Source organism: Vicugna pacos, chromosome 26 (assembly GCF_048564905.1).
Source record: "Vicugna pacos chromosome 26, VicPac4, whole genome shotgun sequence".
Taxonomy (NCBI): Eukaryota; Metazoa; Chordata; class Mammalia; order Artiodactyla; family Camelidae; genus Vicugna; species Vicugna pacos.
The window spans coordinates 5,064,355-5,084,253 of record NC_133012.1 but is presented as its reverse complement, the minus strand read 5'-3'; the positions used below and the strand labels follow the sequence as shown (position 1 = coordinate 5,084,253).

General features: G+C 36.9%; 2 protein-coding genes and 1 non-coding gene across 7 annotated transcripts in view; 2 read left to right on the top strand and 1 right to left on the bottom strand.

Annotated features, from left to right (window-relative positions):
• The window catches only part of LOC102545109 (disintegrin and metalloproteinase domain-containing protein 5-like), a 48,070-nt gene extending 43,231 nt beyond the window's left edge, over nt 1-4,839 (top strand). For 2 of the 5 annotated variants that reach the window (XM_072950246.1, XM_072950244.1), the window contains 4 exons: nt 637-796; nt 2,062-2,112; nt 3,400-3,426; nt 4,681-4,839. In XM_072950246.1, the coding sequence (XP_072806347.1) occupies nt 637-796; nt 2,062-2,112; nt 3,400-3,426; nt 4,681-4,690 (248 nt within the window). In that variant the 3' untranslated portion in view covers nt 4,691-4,839. Of the gene's footprint in view, nt 1-636; nt 797-2,061; nt 2,113-3,295; nt 3,543-4,680 lie in introns of those variants that run through there. The other 3 variants (XR_012064370.1, XM_015236708.3, XM_072950245.1) reach the window with 3 other exon arrangements.
• Nucleotides 4,840-6,595: 1,756 nt separating this feature from the next.
• Nucleotides 6,596-6,702, top strand: LOC116285764 (U6 spliceosomal RNA). Its single transcript, XR_004195462.1, has one exon. It is a non-coding gene; the product is annotated as a U6 spliceosomal RNA (small nuclear RNA).
• A 3,610-nt stretch (nt 6,703-10,312) lies between these two features.
• Nucleotides 10,313-19,899, bottom strand: part of ADAM2 (ADAM metallopeptidase domain 2) — a 45,475-nt gene continuing 35,888 nt past the window's right edge. Inside the window, exons 16-21 of the mRNA XM_006201112.4 lie at nt 18,913-19,096; nt 16,866-16,943; nt 16,520-16,655; nt 12,158-12,317; nt 10,904-10,967; nt 10,313-10,505 (exon numbers count right to left, since the gene is read on the bottom strand). Coding sequence (XP_006201174.1) covers nt 10,934-10,967; nt 12,158-12,317; nt 16,520-16,655; nt 16,866-16,943; nt 18,913-19,096 — 592 coding nt within the window. The 3' untranslated portion in view covers nt 10,313-10,505; nt 10,904-10,933. The remainder of the gene's footprint in view (nt 10,506-10,903; nt 10,968-12,157; nt 12,318-16,519; nt 16,656-16,865; nt 16,944-18,912; nt 19,097-19,899) is intronic.

The following is a 19,899-nucleotide window of genomic DNA, read 5'->3' as shown; positions in this document are numbered from 1 at the left end:
TTGTAAATCCAGAAAGGTGGACCTGAGGAGCCACATAGATCAGATGCTCAGGAATGAATACAGATGTTGGCTGGGAATCGAAAAGAACTGGGTAGTCAGAAGTGGGTCAAAGCCAGGCTTAGCCGTGACTAGAGCCATTTTAACAATTTACTCTTGCTCCATATTTGATTAAAGGACTTAATAAGTTATTTAGAGAGTACTAATTTTTGATTTTTAGGAAAAAAAATTGTAGTATTGTAAGAGAAATAAATGTCATATACCCCAGATTTAATTTTCACACATAGGTACAACCCCAGTACTCTTTGTAATATCTATACTGGAGCTTTGAAGACCCTGTGTCAGAATGGAGCTAAAGAAATATTTGAAAGCATTAAACACATTGTCCATGAAAGAACATTACCTTCCATCAAGGAAATCACCATATGGTGAAAGTTTGAAAACTCAAAAACATCAGTAAAGCGCTAGTAACAGCCCATTTTATACATGAGTTCAGTTTTTCAGATTTTACATTTTCATAGTCTCTGTGAATGAAATGTTCAGCGTCCAGGAGTATTGTGGGTAATGATATCCCCTCCACCTTTTCATATGGTTAATAAAACCTCTGACATAATTTGAGGCGCATGTTTTCCGTTCTAGGTAAAGGTTATTTGGAGGAAAGATCTCTCACTGGTACAAAACACAGATTTCAACTCATCTTGTACCTTTCCCTACCCGTACTGCTCATTACCACCGCTGTCATCATAAAGCGGAATAAAATAAGACAGCTCTGTGACAGAGGGGAAACGGAAAGTGAGATGTATGTATTTTTTTGTTCTTATTACGTTAAATCAGTCACAGAAAAACGCTTTACATCTCATCAGGAATAATCTAAGACTATAGGGATAATCTGTAGACTATAATCAGCGGTACTAGACGAGGCCCTGGGATACAGTTCAGACTGGTTTGTGTCCTTCGTGTTTTCTCTGGTTTTGCACATCCTGCAAACCATTCATTTTACCACCAGTATCACTTTAGGAGGAGACATGGGTCCAAGGGTATCGTGGCGGGTTATTCAGCCTCCTGGCCCACTGACCCTGTCTAAATAGTCGTATTGTCCGTGAACTTCATGAGAATAATCAACACTGCATTTAAAAATAAATTAAGATCCAGATCCTCAGACCAGTGGTCAGCAACTTTTATCAGAACATCCTGCTCAACCAGAGGTGATGTCTGTGAACCTGCCTGCTTAATATTTATTTCCCTAACTACTGATGTTGTTCATTTCTCATTTCTCAGTTAGAAATTGCGTGTGTAGTTAATGATCAGGTTACGAGACAGGAGGAAGCATCAGAAATGGGGAGAAGATTACTTTTCGCCTCAGAAAACCAGGTTTTCACTCCTAAATGGTGCCTGTCTTGATAACTTATGGTGTCTTGAGCAAGTGACTTAATCTTTATATTCTTAAGATTATTTTCCATAACTCTGTAAAACGTGAGATCATAGTGATAGCTTTCCAGTGTAGCATAAGCACTGGAACAAACCAGATTAGTAAGTGAAATGATCACATCCTCTGTAACTGGTTACGCAAATATTTGTACATCATTATTAAGCCCCTTATTCCTTATTCATAAACTACTATATTTTTCTACAGAGGTGTTTACCTCTAGTTTTACCTTCCAACGGTTGATGTGAAGAGAAGATGTGAGTCTGTGTTACAAGAAGATGAAAAAAATTCCCTGAAGCTTTTGAGAGTGCTACTTTCTGGTTTTAGCCCAAGTTGACCTGAGGAGTTAGGGGTATCATAGAATCAGGGGGCCTGTCTACACAGATGTGGGTTTATCCCATAAATACTTGAACAAACATAAAAGGAGGATGAGAGGGGTGAGTCGACAAAGCAAGGTGGCTGACTGCATTTGTTCTAATAATGAGACAGTACCTGTTCTATTTATTATATTTTGCTGGAAGGAGACATTTTATTTAGTGAATCACTCTGTTTCTTGGAAGAACATTCTTTGTTCAAACAGTCACTTAATGGTTCAAGACTTTTCCATTTCCCCACTTAACATTTTATCGATGTTACAGATCTGTGTCAGAAGGAAGCAGCAGTGACAGCAAGTTGTCCCCCAGCGTAAGGTGAGTGCAGAACAAGTGATTAACCATTCAGTATTGGACACTTTGATCATTGTTTAAGGAGCACTTAAGAATTGTTAATTTTTATTATTGTTAATTATTATTATTCCCAATTTTATTGTGAACGAAATCCCAAGTGCGGGATTTTTGTGCACCCACACTAGCATTTATGAGCACATAAATCGTGGGATTCTTTTTTTTTTATCTGAGGATTGGTGAGGAGTACTTATATCTTGACTTCATTTCACTGCCACATAAAAAGAGGGCTGATAGCATAAAGATGCCAGAGGTGCTCTGAGTTACACTGTTATCTCAGAAAAAAATTACTGTTAGTAAGTTAGAGCCTTGGAGTTTTCATTCATTTTACCGTCTTAATTCACCCAGGAAAGTAAATTTAGAGATCAGACTGTGGAATAATCAAATCTAACATTTTATAAATATAAAATTAGATATTTCCCCTTTATTTTCAGTATATAAAAATTTTCCTGCGAGATGATGGATGAAATATAAAAGGAGAGAGTATTTCAGATAGCATCCAGGATTCTTTTTCAGTTTTCTCTTGGTCCTGACAGTATAACGTTGCACACTGACTATGATATTCATGTAACCGATGTTGAGATACATGTCTGAACCGAGGGAATTCCTGATTTTAGGCAAAGCACTATGAAGTATGGACGGTCACCATCCTAATCCTATTGTCAAGGCAGACTCTTTCAGGTACTCCCAAGAGTACACATCTCTGCTCTCTAGGCAAGACTATACTCAAGTCCTTTTAATTGCAGTGGGCAGAGACCAATAGAAAGTGGCTGTTTTCATTATAATCTCTATCAGAAAGGTAGAAAAGGAAGAACTAATTGCCCTCACAGACAGTGGATGGAAAGAAAGAATTAAGGAAAGAGCAGAAATAAATGAAAAGGAAAATAAACAACAACAACAAAAAAAACAGAAAAAAAAGCAAAGACAAAGGCTGATTCTTTGAGAAGATTTATATGGTTGGTAAAAATTAGTTCAAAATAAAAAGAGAGCCAGTATCAGGTAATAAAGCTGCATATTTGGGATCTGTTAGACATCAGAAGAAAAGAGGATCCCAATGAGAACTAAAACTCAGGCAGTTTAAAGTTTTAGATGAGATACATATGATCTTCCAAAAACACATTTTTTCTATCTTTCTCAAACTTGAATATAGATAAATTGAAAGTATAAACAAAACTACATCCATCAAAGATCTGGAAACTACGATTTAAAACTTTCTCACAAAGTTGACGCTTGGGCATCATCTTTTCACGGCAGGCATCAGGAACACCAGGACCAAACCAAGTAATCCGCTCGCTCCATCGTGCTGCCCTACGTTGCACTGGACAGACAAGTCACAGTTACCAAACTCATAAAGCTCATAAAAGGGTGTTTATGCCGCCCACCCACTCTGATAGGAGGTACCAGTCCGTCTGTAACGAGTGGGAACTTCCATAAGTTATTTGTTTTAGTCAATGGGACGTTTTTGAGTAATATGCCTTCTGAGTCATAGCGTATCTTATATTCGACTTCCTCTCAATATCCTATTTTTTAAAAAATTTTCCACTCTGTTATCTAGTAATTGATAATAAGTGTGGCACAGAAGTAAAAATAGGTAATATAGTTACATGGGATTCGAGGCATTTTTGAGGCTCCCTTCAGTGTGAGGAGGGCTTAGTCTGCCTTGACCTTCTCCCATCTCTCACTCCACTGGTTCTTCCATTACACAAGTTAGGATTTTAGGCCTAGCCTACTGTTAGTAAATTCCTGCCTTTAAACACTATTTATCTTGGTTCCAAAAACATTTTGTGATTTTTCAGTTTTGTGCTGACGTTTACCACAAAAATTTTGACACTGTTTTATGCTTAACCATTTCCACTTTTCATAATGAGGAAAAGTTATTTTAGATTGTTAATGACATTAAGATCCTTTTCCATCCAGAGAGCTGGGAATGCCCTAATATTTCCCTGACTCTTTAGTCAATAAATTGTACATGCATGTGAGTGTGTGAATGATTCTGTTTCTTATTACAGTAGTAATAAGTAATACACATTTTATTTAAAGAGTCTGAGTATGCATAAGAATAAAATAATTATCATTAATCTTAACACGTAGGATGATCACTTTTTAAAATGTTTCATTATATAGATATATAGACGCGTGTGTGCGCATGTATGTTGGTGTTTTTATCTTTTATAAAATATGAGAGCACTTAGAAATGCCACAGTCTTTTCTTTTTTATTCTAAATTAAAATCCATCTATATGCTTAGAATGGAAATTTAAAGGCACTTTGCTTTATTGACCTAAATAGTTACCAAAAACAGGTAAATAACGCAGGGCACTTTAGGAGGCCACTCTGTTACAAGACTAAGACTATTTGCAGTTGAGGTAACAGATGACTGTTTTCTCTGCAAGCAATTTTTACTTTTTTGATCCTTTCTCTTCATTCATGCCTTTTAAATAAGTTACTTGGGTTAGAAGTATGTTACTCAAAAAAAAAAAAAAGGATAACACTGGGATCTTGTTTGAGTTGTGTTTTGTCTTGTTTTCTCTTACAGTAACGGTTGATAACAGTATTGGCCTGAAGAGAGGACAGGACCAAATAACTCATCAGAAACTGGCTTAAACCAGGAAGGAAAAAAAAAAAATTTCTCCCTCCCCTCTGTTGTCACTGCTGAGGGTTTAAATTATGAAATAATAAATCATCTCTACCTGAATCACCTGAATTACGTCTGGTGTTTTCCTTTACTCTTCATTTCCAACTCCCATCCTATCTACTCTAATTTGACTCCAGAAAAGTATCTGAATCAGGTCAGAGCAGCCAAAGACCCTCATCCCACAGAGCGGCAAGAGCCTGCCGGTTGAGCCCATGACCCCAGGAGGGAGAGTACCCTTTTCTACTACTGCTTTTTAGGTTGCCCTGATCCCCCTGCCCCTCAGTCTGACCTTCCTCCTCCCCTGCAGAGCTCCCTGACTTCAGCTAGCCTGCGACCTGTCCTAGTGGCACTTAGGAGTTGAATCCAGTCTTTCTCTTGTTCCTGCATCTCCACTTGAAAGCTCGATACCCACTTGACGGGTTCAGATTTCTGATTACCACGAGGAGCTTTACCACGAAGCCAAGGAACAAAAGCATCAGGGCAACTTACTTCCATAGGTTCTTTTCGGCCTCGGGGACCTAATTTTGTGTCATCCACAACAGATAATGCTGTGTCTTTTGAGAAATGGGGGTATGTTCCTGGGCTCTAGGAGAGCTGGAACAACTGAACTTCAGACACCAGGCGGCCACACAGCTGAACTGCTCACTATGGCTGGCCACGCCATGAAGTCAGACCCCTGCTCCCCAGCACAACAGCACTGGTTTTCTTCCTGTAGCTTGTGCCTGTGGCCATGTTAGTCTGGGTCCCATCAGGAAACAGGAATCACACAGTAATTTAAACAGGAAGTATAATAATAAGCGCCAGTGGAGAGTGATTATGAAGCTATAAAGAGAACTCTGCAGGTATCTGAGGGGTCTGAGGGAAAGTACCCGGGGAAGGACAAGACTGGAAGGGTGGCCACTCTCCAAGCCTGGGGTTCAGACCACATATATACAAGTGTGTATTTCACCTGTTTTGTTAATATCAGCTGAAAAGCTGTGGAGACTTGATGGAGAGGATATTTGCTGGAAGGTGCAAGCACCCAGGCATTTAATGAGGGAATTTTCTATGACAATAAAAGAAAAATAGTCATAGTTATAAACCAATCTTTTCAGTCTAGGAGGAGGCCAGACTGATTTCTAGACTTGAGTTTTGAGCAATTTTACATGGTGGAGTAAGGATGGAAGAGGAAATCTGATCAATTTCCTGGCTTGCAGTTTGAATGTCTTTCACGGTTGCTTTGGGTGTTTCGGTGAACTTTCCGAGTGGTTCACACAGCAACAGGCAACGGTTGCTCCTACGTGGTCCTTTGTGATTTCTGTGAACTTTGTATCAATTGTCCCATTTCAGGGCTTCAGGAAAAGGAAAAGTTCTCAGTGATCCCAAGTTGGCAGAGGTGATTCACCAGACAGTAATAACCTTAACCCTGCAACTTTGCTTCAAGCACCACAAGGAATAAACCTCTAACTGCACTTTATTAACCGATTATCTTCTTGCTCCTAATAGGAATGACTTAAAAGAAAATCCTATAGCGAATGCTGATTTAATTTGTTTTTACAGATGGTTCCTAGTTAAAGGAGGAACAGAGATGTTACCAAACTGGATATGCAATCAAGTCCATGGTGAACGTAATTGAAAGCTCTTGTTTACAGCAACAAAGTCATTACAACAAGCTGAATTAATTGCCTTAACCTGAGCGTGTCAAGTAGCTTAAGACCGGGTGCCAAATATTTTTACTGGCAGTTGCTGTGCTTTTGGAGTGGCACACCACTTTGGAATGTTGTGGAAACAATGAGGGGTTTTAACCCCTTCGGATAGCTCATAAAAATGGAAAACAGCGCTTCCTTCGGCAGCCCATATACCAAAACTGGAACGATACACAGAAGATTAGCATGGCCCCTGCACAAGGATGACACGCAAATTCGTGGAGCGTCCCATATTTAAAAAAATGGAAAACAGGTTGCAGAGTTATTAAAAGCTATATGACTATTAAAACTATCGGCGAGGATTAAAATACCAGTCATTCCAAATCTGACACCATGGAAGCTAAAGGAAGTCATCTTGGTGCTGCAGCCTCCACAGTGCCCACTGCTCTCCATTCACTCTGCTAACCCAGCCAAAAGACGTCCTCCTGCAGGCTCAAGAAACCATCACTGAAGGAGAGAAACAGATGGGGCAACAAAAGGGGGAAATTTTTGGCCCTGTCACAAAAGTAGGGTTTGGGCCTGATAAAAAAAAATCTGTAGTGCCTGTTGGTGCACAGTGGCTGTTACTCCAGCATATACATTCTTTAACTGGCCGGGCACCTGAGAAGACGGTTTTAGGGGGAAAATGATATTTCCCGCAACTTTCTCCCATGGTGGTTCATAAAATATATACTCTGTGGACTATATGCCCGAAATACAATCCTGGAAAACCACTTCATGGGTCATAAATTCACTTTTCCCTTCCTAAGGAACCCTTTGAAGTATGCTCGTTGGACTGTGTCCAAATGCCACCATCTCAAGGGTATAAACAGATCTTGGTAATGATCTGGATGTGGTCACGCTGGGTCGGAGCTTTTCCCTGCAGGAGAGCAAGGCCTTAACAGTAGGTCAATTGTTATTGGAAAGGATAGTTCCTGTTTGGGGAATTCCTTCTGAGTTACCTAGTGACCGAGGAGCTCATTTTACTGGAGAAGTAATTAAATCTATTTGTCACATTTGGCCGATGCATTTTCACTGCTCTTATCATCCCCAGTCTTTGGGTTTGGTGGAAAGAACCAATGGCAGTGTCAAAATACAACTGGCAAAACTTTCAGAAGCATTTGGTCTCTCATAGCCAAAAGCGTTTCCTCTAGGGCTTCTCAGCCTTAGGTTTACTCCTTTTGGTAAACATTGGCTGTCTCCTGAAATAATGACAGGGCCTAGCCTGTGTGACTAGATGAGGGAACGTATGAAGCAGTGTTACTCGGGGAGATCTATATTTGTCTGGATCTTACTAAGACACTTAAAGGAAATGAAAATTTGGCAGCTGATTCCTTTCACAGTGAGTTCCGGGGAGATGAAGACCTTAAGGATCATGGATTACAACCTGGAGATGTTGTTTATTGGAAAACACATCAAATAGAAGATTCTTGGCAGCCACATTGGAAAAGACCTTATCAGCTAATATTAACTAATCCATGTGCTGCCAAACTAAAAGGCACAGACTCAAGGATTCACATCTGTCACTTTAAAAAGAGCCCTCCATCTGCATGGACTTGACTCCTTGTTTCAGACTCCTGGCTTTGCCTGCCTAAGGCAAGCATCACTAGAGTCAGAAGACTGAGTAAAGACCACTGTCCATAACGCTGGTGGGCATCCACTGCGCTGCGCTCCTGAACAGGACACAAAGACAGAGGAAGGGTGAATTTGCTCTATGCTTGAGTTAAGACTCTATTTTCTTCTGCTTTCTGACATCAGCACCCCTGGTTTTCAGACTGGGACTGTTTCTCTGACTAATACAGATTTAGAGATTTACAGGATGAGTTCTGGGATTCTTGAAACTGGCTTTGTAATCTGATAAAATTTAAAGATGCCATCGGCTATTTCCAGTAATAAAAAGAGCACTGATAGTCCATGGAATGAACAATTTACAGAGATATGCAACATACCTGCTTTGGATACTTCTAATCAACCACTTATAAGAAGAAAGGAGCCAAGTGACTCTGTATATGATACTTCTGAACATTTTTGGAAAACTAAGGAATATAACAACACTGACGTCCTCTAACGTCGCTGGACAACATGGTGAAAGACAAAGGTAAGCCCCGAGATCTGAATTTCCAGGTCAAGTGTTGCATAAATGACCCAAAGGCTTTTAGGCGTGCCCCAAACAAGGGACTGCTCTCTTACAGCCACAGGACTGAAATTGCTGAAAATTAAATGGAGAACCTCACTGTGTAATTGGCTGAGTTATAATGCAAGTTGACCTCCTGGCCTCACAGGGTGTCTACTGTCAAAGTGAGGGCATATATTGGGAAAGAATGGGACTCTGTTAGGATGGGGATGTGTGGGAAGACTGATGAAGCCAGAGACATCCTAGAGGATGTAGGGTGAGCCCCTACATCCCAGCGAGCCCTCTTGGTGGGAGAGGACCCCCAACCCTCATTGAAATTAGCCAACTGTTCATCATAAACTGGATATTTTCTGACCACGAAGCCATAAAATGAGACAGCACCGAAACATGCCATCATCAAACTGAAGTGGCAAATATGTGAGCAGGCCCAAGCTGGCCCTGGGGGAACAGGTAAGTTATAAGAAGTGGCCTAAATGCGAACTGCCTTCTCTCTCTCAGCTTGCATTTCCGGCCTCATAAGGAGTCCACTACAGTCAATGACAGAGGAAGAGAAGACTTGGGTGAGCTTACAGATGATTATGTACAGTGTGCAGGCCCCACCTGACGGTGGAGAGCTGTATCCTACAGCCCTTCTCGTGGACATCCCTGCAGGACAGGGGTGAAAGGGAATCCTACTGAAAGGGCAGAGCTTCTGGCAGTGTACCTGGTTGTGCAAGTCGCTTGAAAGGAGAAATAACCAGACATGGGATTATATACCGATTCATGGGCTGTAGCCGGTGGTTTGGCTGGATGATCAAGGACTGGGAAGGAACATGAATGGAAAATTGATGATGAAGAAATTTGAGAAAGTAGTATGTGGTTAGACCTCTCTGAACGAGGTGAATTTGCTCTTGGCTTGAGCTGAGACATCCACCTTCTCCTACCCATGGACATCCATTAGTATTCCTAGTTCTCAGGTTTTGGGACTCAAGTAGGGACTTACACCATTGGGCCCCCCCATTTCTCAGGCCTTCAGATTCACACTGAATTACACTATCAGCACTTTGCTGGTTCTCCAGTTTGCAGATGGCAGAGACTTCTTGGCCTCCATAACCATGTGAGCCAATTCCTTTACACTATCAGCACTTTGCTGGTTCTCCAGTTTGCAGATGGCAGAGACTTCTTGGCCTCCATAACCATGTGAGCCAATTCCTATAATAAATTTCCTCATCCATCTCTCTGTATGTCTCTGTCTGTCTCTGTCTCTGTCTCTCTCTGTCACTCATCTATTGGTTGTTTCTCTGGAGAAGCCCAACTCACACATTTGTATTACTGTAGCTTCCTCTTAGATTTACCTTTTGCATTATGATACGTTCTTCTTTATATATACTAATGCTTTTTGTGTTAAAACTTATCCAGCTTTCTTTTTTATAAAGTTCCAAGGTACATATATTGGTATATAGACTTCTGTCTTTTATTTTGAATCTTTATATAACTAAAATTGTGTCTTTTATAAGTAGCATATAGTTGAGAATTTTTTCCAAATCTTAGGATCATTGTCTTTTGATTGGTTATAGACTATGAGACTGTAACATAACCACACACCATTGACATTTAAAATATAACAGTGGCCTTTAACCATGGTATTGCATGTATTACATTATAACCTTTTCTTATCTCATGCCTACTGATGAACAGAGTCAATGCCTACTAACAGAATTAATGTGAGATAACTTTAAAAATAAGAAATATGTAGTATAAAACTCATAAACATGTATTCCTTAAAAATAATTAATCTATGGTATTATATTATATTATACTTGAAAATTTCTATCTTTTCTTGACAGATCAAAGCCATAATGTGCAGGTTTTGAATCCCAGGCATTCAGGCAATGCATGTACTTTTTTTTTTTCTTTTCCATTTTTCTGGCCCATCAAAGATAATTACTCTGGAAGAATAAATAAAGGAGAAAAATTCACCTGTATGACCAATTAAGTTAAAAATGATGGTTAATTCAACAAATGTCATGAGGGTACACTTATTTTGATGTAGAGTTCTATCATGTAATTCACTCGTAACCAACATTTTGAATACATAAATGCTAAAGAAATAAGCATTATTAGAAAAAATATATAAAAGCACTACAAGAAGTAGTTTAAATGACAAATTTACCACATCTATGACAGCTTACAATATTGAAAACTACTCCTCAATTTAATTTTTATCATATGCAGGTATATGACTAGCACCACTTAATATATATTTATATTATTTTTATCTATCTAATACCTTGAATTATCTCTGTTTCTCTCTCCGCCCCCCATCCTTAAAGTATTCAGTACTTACTGTGGTATCATGGTTTCTTTGGTTTGCAGTCTAGTCTTTGGGCTCGCTCTCACTTTCAAATTGCCTATATATTTAAAAATAAAAATAATTTTTTAAAATTTCAATTTCTTCAAAGATTGTTCTACAAAAACTCTGTACCATTTATCAGTATTGAAACAGTTTTGAATCCTTATCTGAGATCTGGGAGCAACCACTACTTGAGAATATCTTACCAATGAGAACACTTCTCTGCTGATAATCAGGGCTAACATGAGAAGAGGCACAGTAATACAATTTTACCTGAAAATGAACTCAGATCATATTTATATTCATACCATTATTATCTAAATAGCTTTAAGCTTTTTTTTTTACCATTCATATTCTGATCAGCTTTTCCACAATAAAATCATCCAATATAAGAAAATTCCTTTAATATATTTAAGTATTATCTGAATTACGTAAACCATTTTATGTTACTTATTATTTCAGCAAGTTTACATAAACTTTTCAAAGTATTTCTATGCAATGTCTTCTCTTTTAATATTGTCTTATCAAGTTACCACTTTAAGAAAATTCTTAAAATATTTTCGTAAAATTCATTTCATTTTAACTAAATTGGAGGGCACAGATATAAAACTCAAAGGTAGGAACTATTTTATAGCAATTACCAAGAAGAGAAGTAAACCAATTTTAATATTTATTTTTTTCTTAAAGCATATTTTCAGATAGTTCTGTTTGAAAAATTGTTTTATTTTTTTTTCTGTAGATTAGCCATGGTTTTAATCTAGATTTTTCAGTTTTACTATTATATGTCAATTTTTAATCTTTTCCACCTCTGGCTGCCTCTCAGTTTATTTAAGTGCATTAAAGGCTAAATACTCTGCTAAATTTCCCAGCTATATTTTAAGAAAATAGTGTATGTAAAATTTCCTTGAAATATATATATATTAAAAACCAAAGTAATAATGTTTAATACACATTAACTAATTAAGATCAAATAGTAAAAGGAGGGAGATAAACATTAACTAGAAATCATTTCTACTCAAACTTACCCTTAACAGAGTCTCAGGTGTTTTAAGGTTAAAATTAGTCACCTCTTAAATATTGTTGATTAATTTTATTGATCATTAATATATTATATATTAGATTTCCATATACAAATAAATATATAATCTGAATTATTACTAGTTACATCAACATGTTATTTACTGACAAGTTACTATGGATGCCAACCAATTATAAATGTAATGAATCTTAAATATGAAATTAACATACTCATCGCTTGAATATTCCTCAGTTCTCCATTTTTTTCTTTGGAAATAAACTTTTACCAGTGTAGCAATCAGTACACAGAGAATAATGAAAAAAGGAATGAGTAAGAAAAATGGCCATTTCGTAGGTTTGGCATGGTAAGTAGTCTCAATATAGCGGCCTCCTAGGAGAGAAAACATTAGCGATTTGAAGAAAACAGCAAAAACACATCTGTATTTTAATATAATGACTATTAGCACAAAATGTTTCAACATTTAATAATTTTATAATTAACATTTTTTTTATATTCATATAGATTAGTTGAAAGCATAGGTGCCCGAAGTTACTCTTCTAACTCTTACATAATAGTCCTGTTCCTCGTTTTTTTTAAATTAAGAACCTTCTATTCCATGTAGTTTCTTTTCAGCTCTGTCTCATAATACAGATGAAAAGAGTTATAGTGTGATCCTGGTAAGAACTGAATTTTCCCTCAATACTCAATTTTTTTAAAAGAAATACTGCCATGTAATAAAATTTCGATCAAGTCCAAACTATCTTTTATTTTATTGCATCAATATGTATTTTCATGGCTTATCTAAGAAATTATTGCTCAAGGTCATGTAGACATTTCCCATGTTTCTTTCAAGAACAGTTTTAGTTTCTATGTTTAGATTTATCGTCTGTCTTGTATGAACTGTGAAGTAAGTTGTGATTTTCAGATTCATTTGTCTAATGTGGATATCCAGTTCTTAGAATGCAGTGTTTTAAACTGATTTTCCTCCCCTTTTGAACTATCTTTGGTACTTTTCTTGATTATTGTACCTATATACTAAATCTGTGCTATAATAAATTTAATACAAGGCAAATAGACTAAGCTGTCCTTCTTTGTTGTTCTTTTTCAGAGCTCTCTAGCTCTTCTTAAACACTTCTGTGTGTATTTTAGAATCAAATTGTTGGTATCTAAAAATATTGCCTGTTTTTATAATTGGGTTTTGTGATCTATAGATTTAATTCGGTGAGAATTGACATCTTGGCAAAAACAAACTTTCCACTAGGTAAACATGGCATATTTCTCCATTTACTTGTGTATTTAGTATCTATTTGCATTTTTGTTTGGTTTCAGTGTAAAAGTCTTGCACATCTTTTGTTAAATTTATTCCTAATGTTTTATATCTTGATACCATTGTAGCTGGTGCTGATTTTAAGCTGATTTTCATTTACTGCTGCTAGTAAATAACAATACTACTGACTTTTAAACATTGTTTTCTTTGATCTTCAAAAGATTTTTATTACTCCTGGAAGTGTTTTTGTAGATTCCTTAGGATTTTCGAATTAAGCATATTGTCTGCAGTCTCATTTCATTCTTTCTAACTTCATGCTCCTGATGTTTTGTTCTTTACTTACTGCACTGGATAGGACTTTGGGTAAGATGTTGACGTGGTGGTAGCAGGCGTCATTGCTTAGCTCCCAACTTTTTGGAAAAAACCAACATATTTTATCATAAGCTACGTTAGCTACAATGTTTTGGTTGATGCTCTTTTATCAGATTGATGAAGTTTACTTCTGTGGTAGTTCGTTGCCTTTTAACAAGTTCATAAATAGGTGTAGAATTTTGTCTTAATGACTTTTCTGCATCAAATGAGAAAATCGTACACATTGAAACATTTCTTGATTTGGTAAATTGCACTGATTTTCAAATGATAAAAGAGTCTTGTATTACTAGGATAAACTCCAGTGTGTCTGCATTTTTATCCTTTTAAATAGATAGCTACATAAACGGAGTTAATATTTTGTTGAGAATATTTACATTTATGTTTATGAAATACATGTTGTTTTTTTCTTTGTTAACTTTCTCGTCTGGATTTCACATCAGGGTTATGTTTTCCTTAGACAATGAGGTGACAGAAGTCCCTCCCACCACTGTTTTTTAAAATGTTATTTCTTCCTTGCAAAAAATTTGCTGGAATTAACCTGTGAAAACCATCTACACCTGTATTTCTTGTTGCTGTTATTTTTGTTGTGATTTTTAAAAATCACAAGCGCATAGATCAATGAAGTTTTGGCTTCTGATTTTTTCCTTATACCCTATGATTTGTAATTCCATTTCCAGGAGCACGTTTATCAGTCTCCTTCTTGCCCATGACTGAGTAGGACTCAAAGAGCATATGTATTTTCTTGGTCCTTTTTGAATGGATGTAATTCCTTTAAAAAGTTTGGATTTCTAGAGTATTACATAAAAAAAATACACCTGATTAAACAAAACCACACCCACAAATCTCTTTGATGTAAGCCTGTCTGTACTGGACCCTGGTGAGACTGTATGAAATAATCTATTTAAGACTCATACTAGCCTTCCTGTTTTGAGAGTTTTTACGAGGTGGTCCACTATGAGCCTTCTAGGCTTTTTCTATAGATGAACGTGTCTAAGGGGCATCACTAAATTTTTCTGAGGTCTTAACAGGTGTTTACCTATGCCTGACAATTTTTATCTGAGATCAAATTCTATTGCTCAGTATCTAAAATTTAGCTGTTAGCCATTTCTTACTTTAAGAAAGTTTTGCCGGAAGAGTCCAAAAAAGAAAATTCATTTTATTTTCAACCCAAAAACATTTTCTAGCTCTTTTTATATTTCCTACATTTTACTTGAAAATCAAGCTGCTCCTTCATTAATAATTACTGTCGGCTTGCATTTTATCATAGGTAACTTAAATCACCCAACCTGGAAATCATTACAGTCTACCTGGAAATACTGCTGACTAGAATCATGATTTCTATTTATCACACTATCACAGGTAGCAGAGATATCACACAATTCACAACTTCATAATAAATGTCTTCATGTCTCCAACTTATAATAAAACGTTTTTAAGCTATTCTTGAATTGCTCACCAGCAATATTCTCAAGATGATTTCGACATATACCAACTGTCTTCAACAGTTTCCTATTCTGTCTTCCACACACCATCCAGTTTCAAACCTAATGCTACCTGTTTTAGATTCTCATTATATAAATACAACATCTGGTACCAAATTGTGAGGTGGGGGGGAGTGGAGAGAGACATGGAGATTGTGCAAGAAAGTATCCCCAAACTGAATAACTTAAAGGACTGAAACACTCGTTTAATCTTGTTAATTTTGTGTCATGAATTTGAGGAGGGCTTCGTTGCATGGTTGTATTTTTGTGTCTCAGTCAAATTTCATAATATGAGCAGATGATTTTCAACAGAACGGGTGTTCCAATACTAAGAGTTAGCATTCTAGAAAACCCAGTCAGAGTCTGCAGGAAGACCATGGAAGCCTCAGAATCTCGATTCTGTACACTTTGGTGTTCAATCATGTCGCTAAGGCCAACCTGGATTCTAGGCAAACACAGTCCCCTCTGCCCTTTGGAGAAACGGCATGCATATGTATGGACAGAAGCAATTCACTGTGGTTAACTTGAAGATATGCTAACTGTTACTACTAAAATAGAAATAGCTTGATAATACATTAAATATGTTACAATGTTTTTTACTTATTCTATTATCATATGGCCTTAAATGCTATATTTCAAATGCTGGAATGAATGTGGAAATATTAAGAACTATGTCTGGCTCAAAATCTAGAGAAATCTGCTTCGATTATGTGTAAATATAGGTTTTTATGTAAAGGAAGTCTGGTCCTGAGCATCACTAGATACGCTGGCTTGCTCTAAAATCCATCTCTACTTCGAACCAAAAATTGTAGAAAACTACACTTCCTAAGCTCCTTGGCCTCCTGTCTTCTAGTTTGATTTGGCCAATGGGATTCACCGGATGAGATATGGACAATAAGAAAGTGTGAAATCGCCATGACATTTATTCCTCTCTCTCTCTCCAGTGTCTCCAATTGTGTCTGTGCATCCTCCGTACCCACCTCATGCTGGAGAGCACCTCTCCCTGTGATCTCGGTCCTGGTACGCAGCCCTGACCATGTTACACATCCTTCAAGATGGCTCTGATTCTGGTTCTAGTAATGCCATCTCCATCCGCTGTCCCTCCGGCCCTAAGGAGTGGTAGTGGCTGCCTGTGCTCTGTCCTCTGGGTTGCCTCGCTGTTCTCCGACTGGCTGTCATCTCTACCATTACGTGTTACCCCACGCCTTATACTGACCTCCTTCTGTATGAAAGACTACAGTGACTTCTGTTTTCCTGCCTGGGCCCTTGTTGACATATCTTATTTATAATATGTGTTTCATATGTTACAACATATTAGTCTCTGGAAATAAAACACAATTAAATAGCCATATATGGTTTATCTATTGATATTGAAACATAATCTAAATATAAATTGGTAGATAATTATTTATTAAGTTTGATATATTAAAATGTTGTTTCAATTATGTTTTTGGTTTGTTATCAATGCTTACCAGGTACACCGCCTCCTCCTGAGGGTGGAAAGTTACCACTGTCGACACTCCCACCAGTCCATCCTGGTGATTCATTTTGGCAAACTGGAGGTAAATACATAGGGTTACAGTGACAGTTCTTTTTATTATTACATATCTGAAACAAGGAGAAATGTCACCTTATAAAATAAGTAGCTAAAATTATTTGTATTCCTTTAGAATTGTGAAATATCTAGGTCAGATAAGGCCAATTTTCTTATGTGGTTTACAAGTGTGCGTGTGTGCATGTGTGTGTGTAGCTGTATGTTTGTTTTCCATGGATCATTCTCAATGATTTCTATTCTTGCTGCACAGTACTGATACTTACACCTTGATTGTTGCATTTTTCTGGAGTACAGTCATAATTCAAGAACGCAGAATCTACACATGTTTTATTCTTGCAAACCTAAAACAAAAATAAGTAGGTTAACCGAAGTAGGTTAACTGAAATGCCATCTGTATTTGGCATCTAATTAAGATGGTTCCATATTATACTGACAAAAAAGGTGTTCATTTAATAATATTACTATACTAACAATAAGTGATTAACTTATAGTGCTTTTGTGTTTCCAGCATTAGGTGAGACTGGTTATCTGAAAGTGAACAATAAAAGCACTTTCCCTGCTTATACTGGGATAGGATGTACAGACATGAAATCAATAAAAGTAAAGATAAATATGTAATTAATACTATAATGAAAAAATAGTTTTATGAGAGAATAAAACACACAGAATGTATCTAATATCTGAGGACAGTAAAACATGTTTATTGATCCCTGATGTTGAGCAGGACTTAGCCAAGCATAGAGACGAAAGGCAAAGAACTTACATAAACAGAAGAAATACTTGGGAATGACTCTGAATTGGAAGAAGGTACAGAGCTTCTAAGAAATGTTAAGGGTGGTGTAGCTGCTACACAGAGACAGCCATTCAAACACTGATTAACTAAATATTTGAGTCTTACAATGGCTCTGGCCCTGAAAACACAGCAGTGAACAAACAAACAAAAAACCCCCTCCTCTTGTTCGTAGTGCAGTAAAGATACAGAAACGCACACAGACAAAAAGCCCACATGCGATGTGATGGAGGTTATTACAGAAGGACTGAGTCTTACAGCTTAATCAAAAGTTGGCCTATAAACAGTTGATTGTATTCAGCGATTTAATTGGAAGATGGAAAGCTGATACAAGTAGGTTTTGGAAAAGAGACTGTAAAGGGGAAGAGAAAACACAGTGAGACAAACTAGAGAGGCCGCACGGAAGTCTAGGAAAGTGACAACCACAGAGTGAAACTGAGTGGCGGTGGTGGAAACCAGTGGTTGTAACTGAGACACAGCAAAATAGCTTAATCCACCAAGTTCAGTGGACTGTCCATGAAAGATGAGAAGAGAGCTGGGGCAATGGCGCCAAGGTTTCTGGTATACCTAACTTTCTCTCGGTTGTGGTGAAATTAATGAGAGAGTACAGGTAAGCATCAAGCTCAAAAGTTTAGAAATATTACTTTTGAGACTTCTTTTTACTTGCAGTATCAAATTTAATACTATGCCTTAGATTCTTTTAAAATGTTTACTGCACTCATAGAAAGGCTCATAGTGACCGATGGTAAACCAAAGAACATATAATTGGAAATATTTTTATAAAAAACATTTTCTAAATGATTCTGTCAATACAGCTTTGGAATTTATCCTCTTAAAAAAATACGACCAAAATATACTAATGGTTAAAGTCAGAGAGTGCAATCTGCTCACATAGGTTTTGTTACAACTTGACAGAGTATGAAAAATATATTGTTATATTTCATCTTCCATATATAATCATTATAATTGTGGCAACACACACCTTTGTTTAAGAACTAGGAAAAAATATATTGATCATAAATAGATGGTCAGGTCACACTGAGTGGCTGGGGACAGAGTATGAAAGTTCCAGCTCTGGATACAGACTAGTAACGCGATGGTTAGAAATACACCTGCTCTGTTAGAAGGATGTCTTGGGGTGGAGATGTTAGATACATAGTTTGCAAAGCTGTTGTCCAGAAGAAGGTAAACCTAATCCTTGTAACCATTAAATAAATGCTTTGAACCAGAGAACAAAGAAGTTGAAAAGGGATTGTTCGTATTTTTTTTGTAAAATGGAATTTGTTTTTTTCTTGAGCTTGAACATGTTTACTTCAGTTGTGTACAAAGCAAGGGAGAAACCCCATTCAAACTAGGAACCTTGCTATAAAACCACAGAAGTTATCTGTCACCATTCAGGGATAATACCATATAAAGAATATTATTTTTTGAAATTAAATGTACACTGAAATTATGAGGATAATACCAAATATGCATTTAAATTTGAAATTAGGAAATTACTTGGTAATAAGACTACATACCTTTCTTTCACCACAGACAGTTCCATCTCTTACCCACATATTGTCACTGGCTTTATCACCAAATGCATAGTCCAAGGCAACACAGAGATGTCCTTTTATGTTGGCATAAACAATAGTGGCACTTGGAATGTTAATTATTTCTGTCTTATCATATGTGCATATTAATTTTCCACATTTCAGATCCCTATAATTTACCACCAAAAAAAAAAATCATTAGTTTTTCCATACAGAGAAATACTAGAATATTATTTCTTAAGCAAAAAGATTTAAGTAAAGCACAAAGGCCTGCGAAAAGACGTGTGCTATTAATTGTCAAACATTGAAAACATGAGGGCCTTTCCTGCACTGCTAATGATAAGGACATTTTAGTAATTATGAACCACGTCCTATCTAGCCTGATCACTTTTTTGGTAACAATTCTTCACTCTTTTTTGACTCTTAATCATGATGCTGAGCTTATTCTAGCCTAAAAAAAAAAAGGGTAAAATTTATGTAATTACCAGTCTAATTGGATTTCCTCTTCTGTTTTTCAAACATAATACCTACTTTCTGCATGATGGGTCCTGAACCGACAAGACATTGACGCATATGCTCAAGAAACATTATATGCAATAAATGTTAACACTGAAAGACTAAGATATGTCATGATAATAGTGCCGTAAACCACAGGAAAAAAATCATGAAAGTAACCAGAAAATAAAAAAGCATTAAAAACAAAAGAACTGTAATACAACTTAAGACTGACTTTCCAAAAGAGACAACGGAAACCAGAAGATTATCAAATGACAGATTCAAAGGTGAGACAAAATACCTAGTGTCTTCCTATCCTGTATGCAGAGAAAATACCTTTCAAAAGGAAACATGGCATCTTCAAATGAAAATTAAGAAAATCTACCAACAGCAGTCCTAGACTAGAAAATGTAAACTGAGTTCTTCACATTGAAGGGCATTTATCTTAGATGTAACTTGCAGAAATACAAAATACAT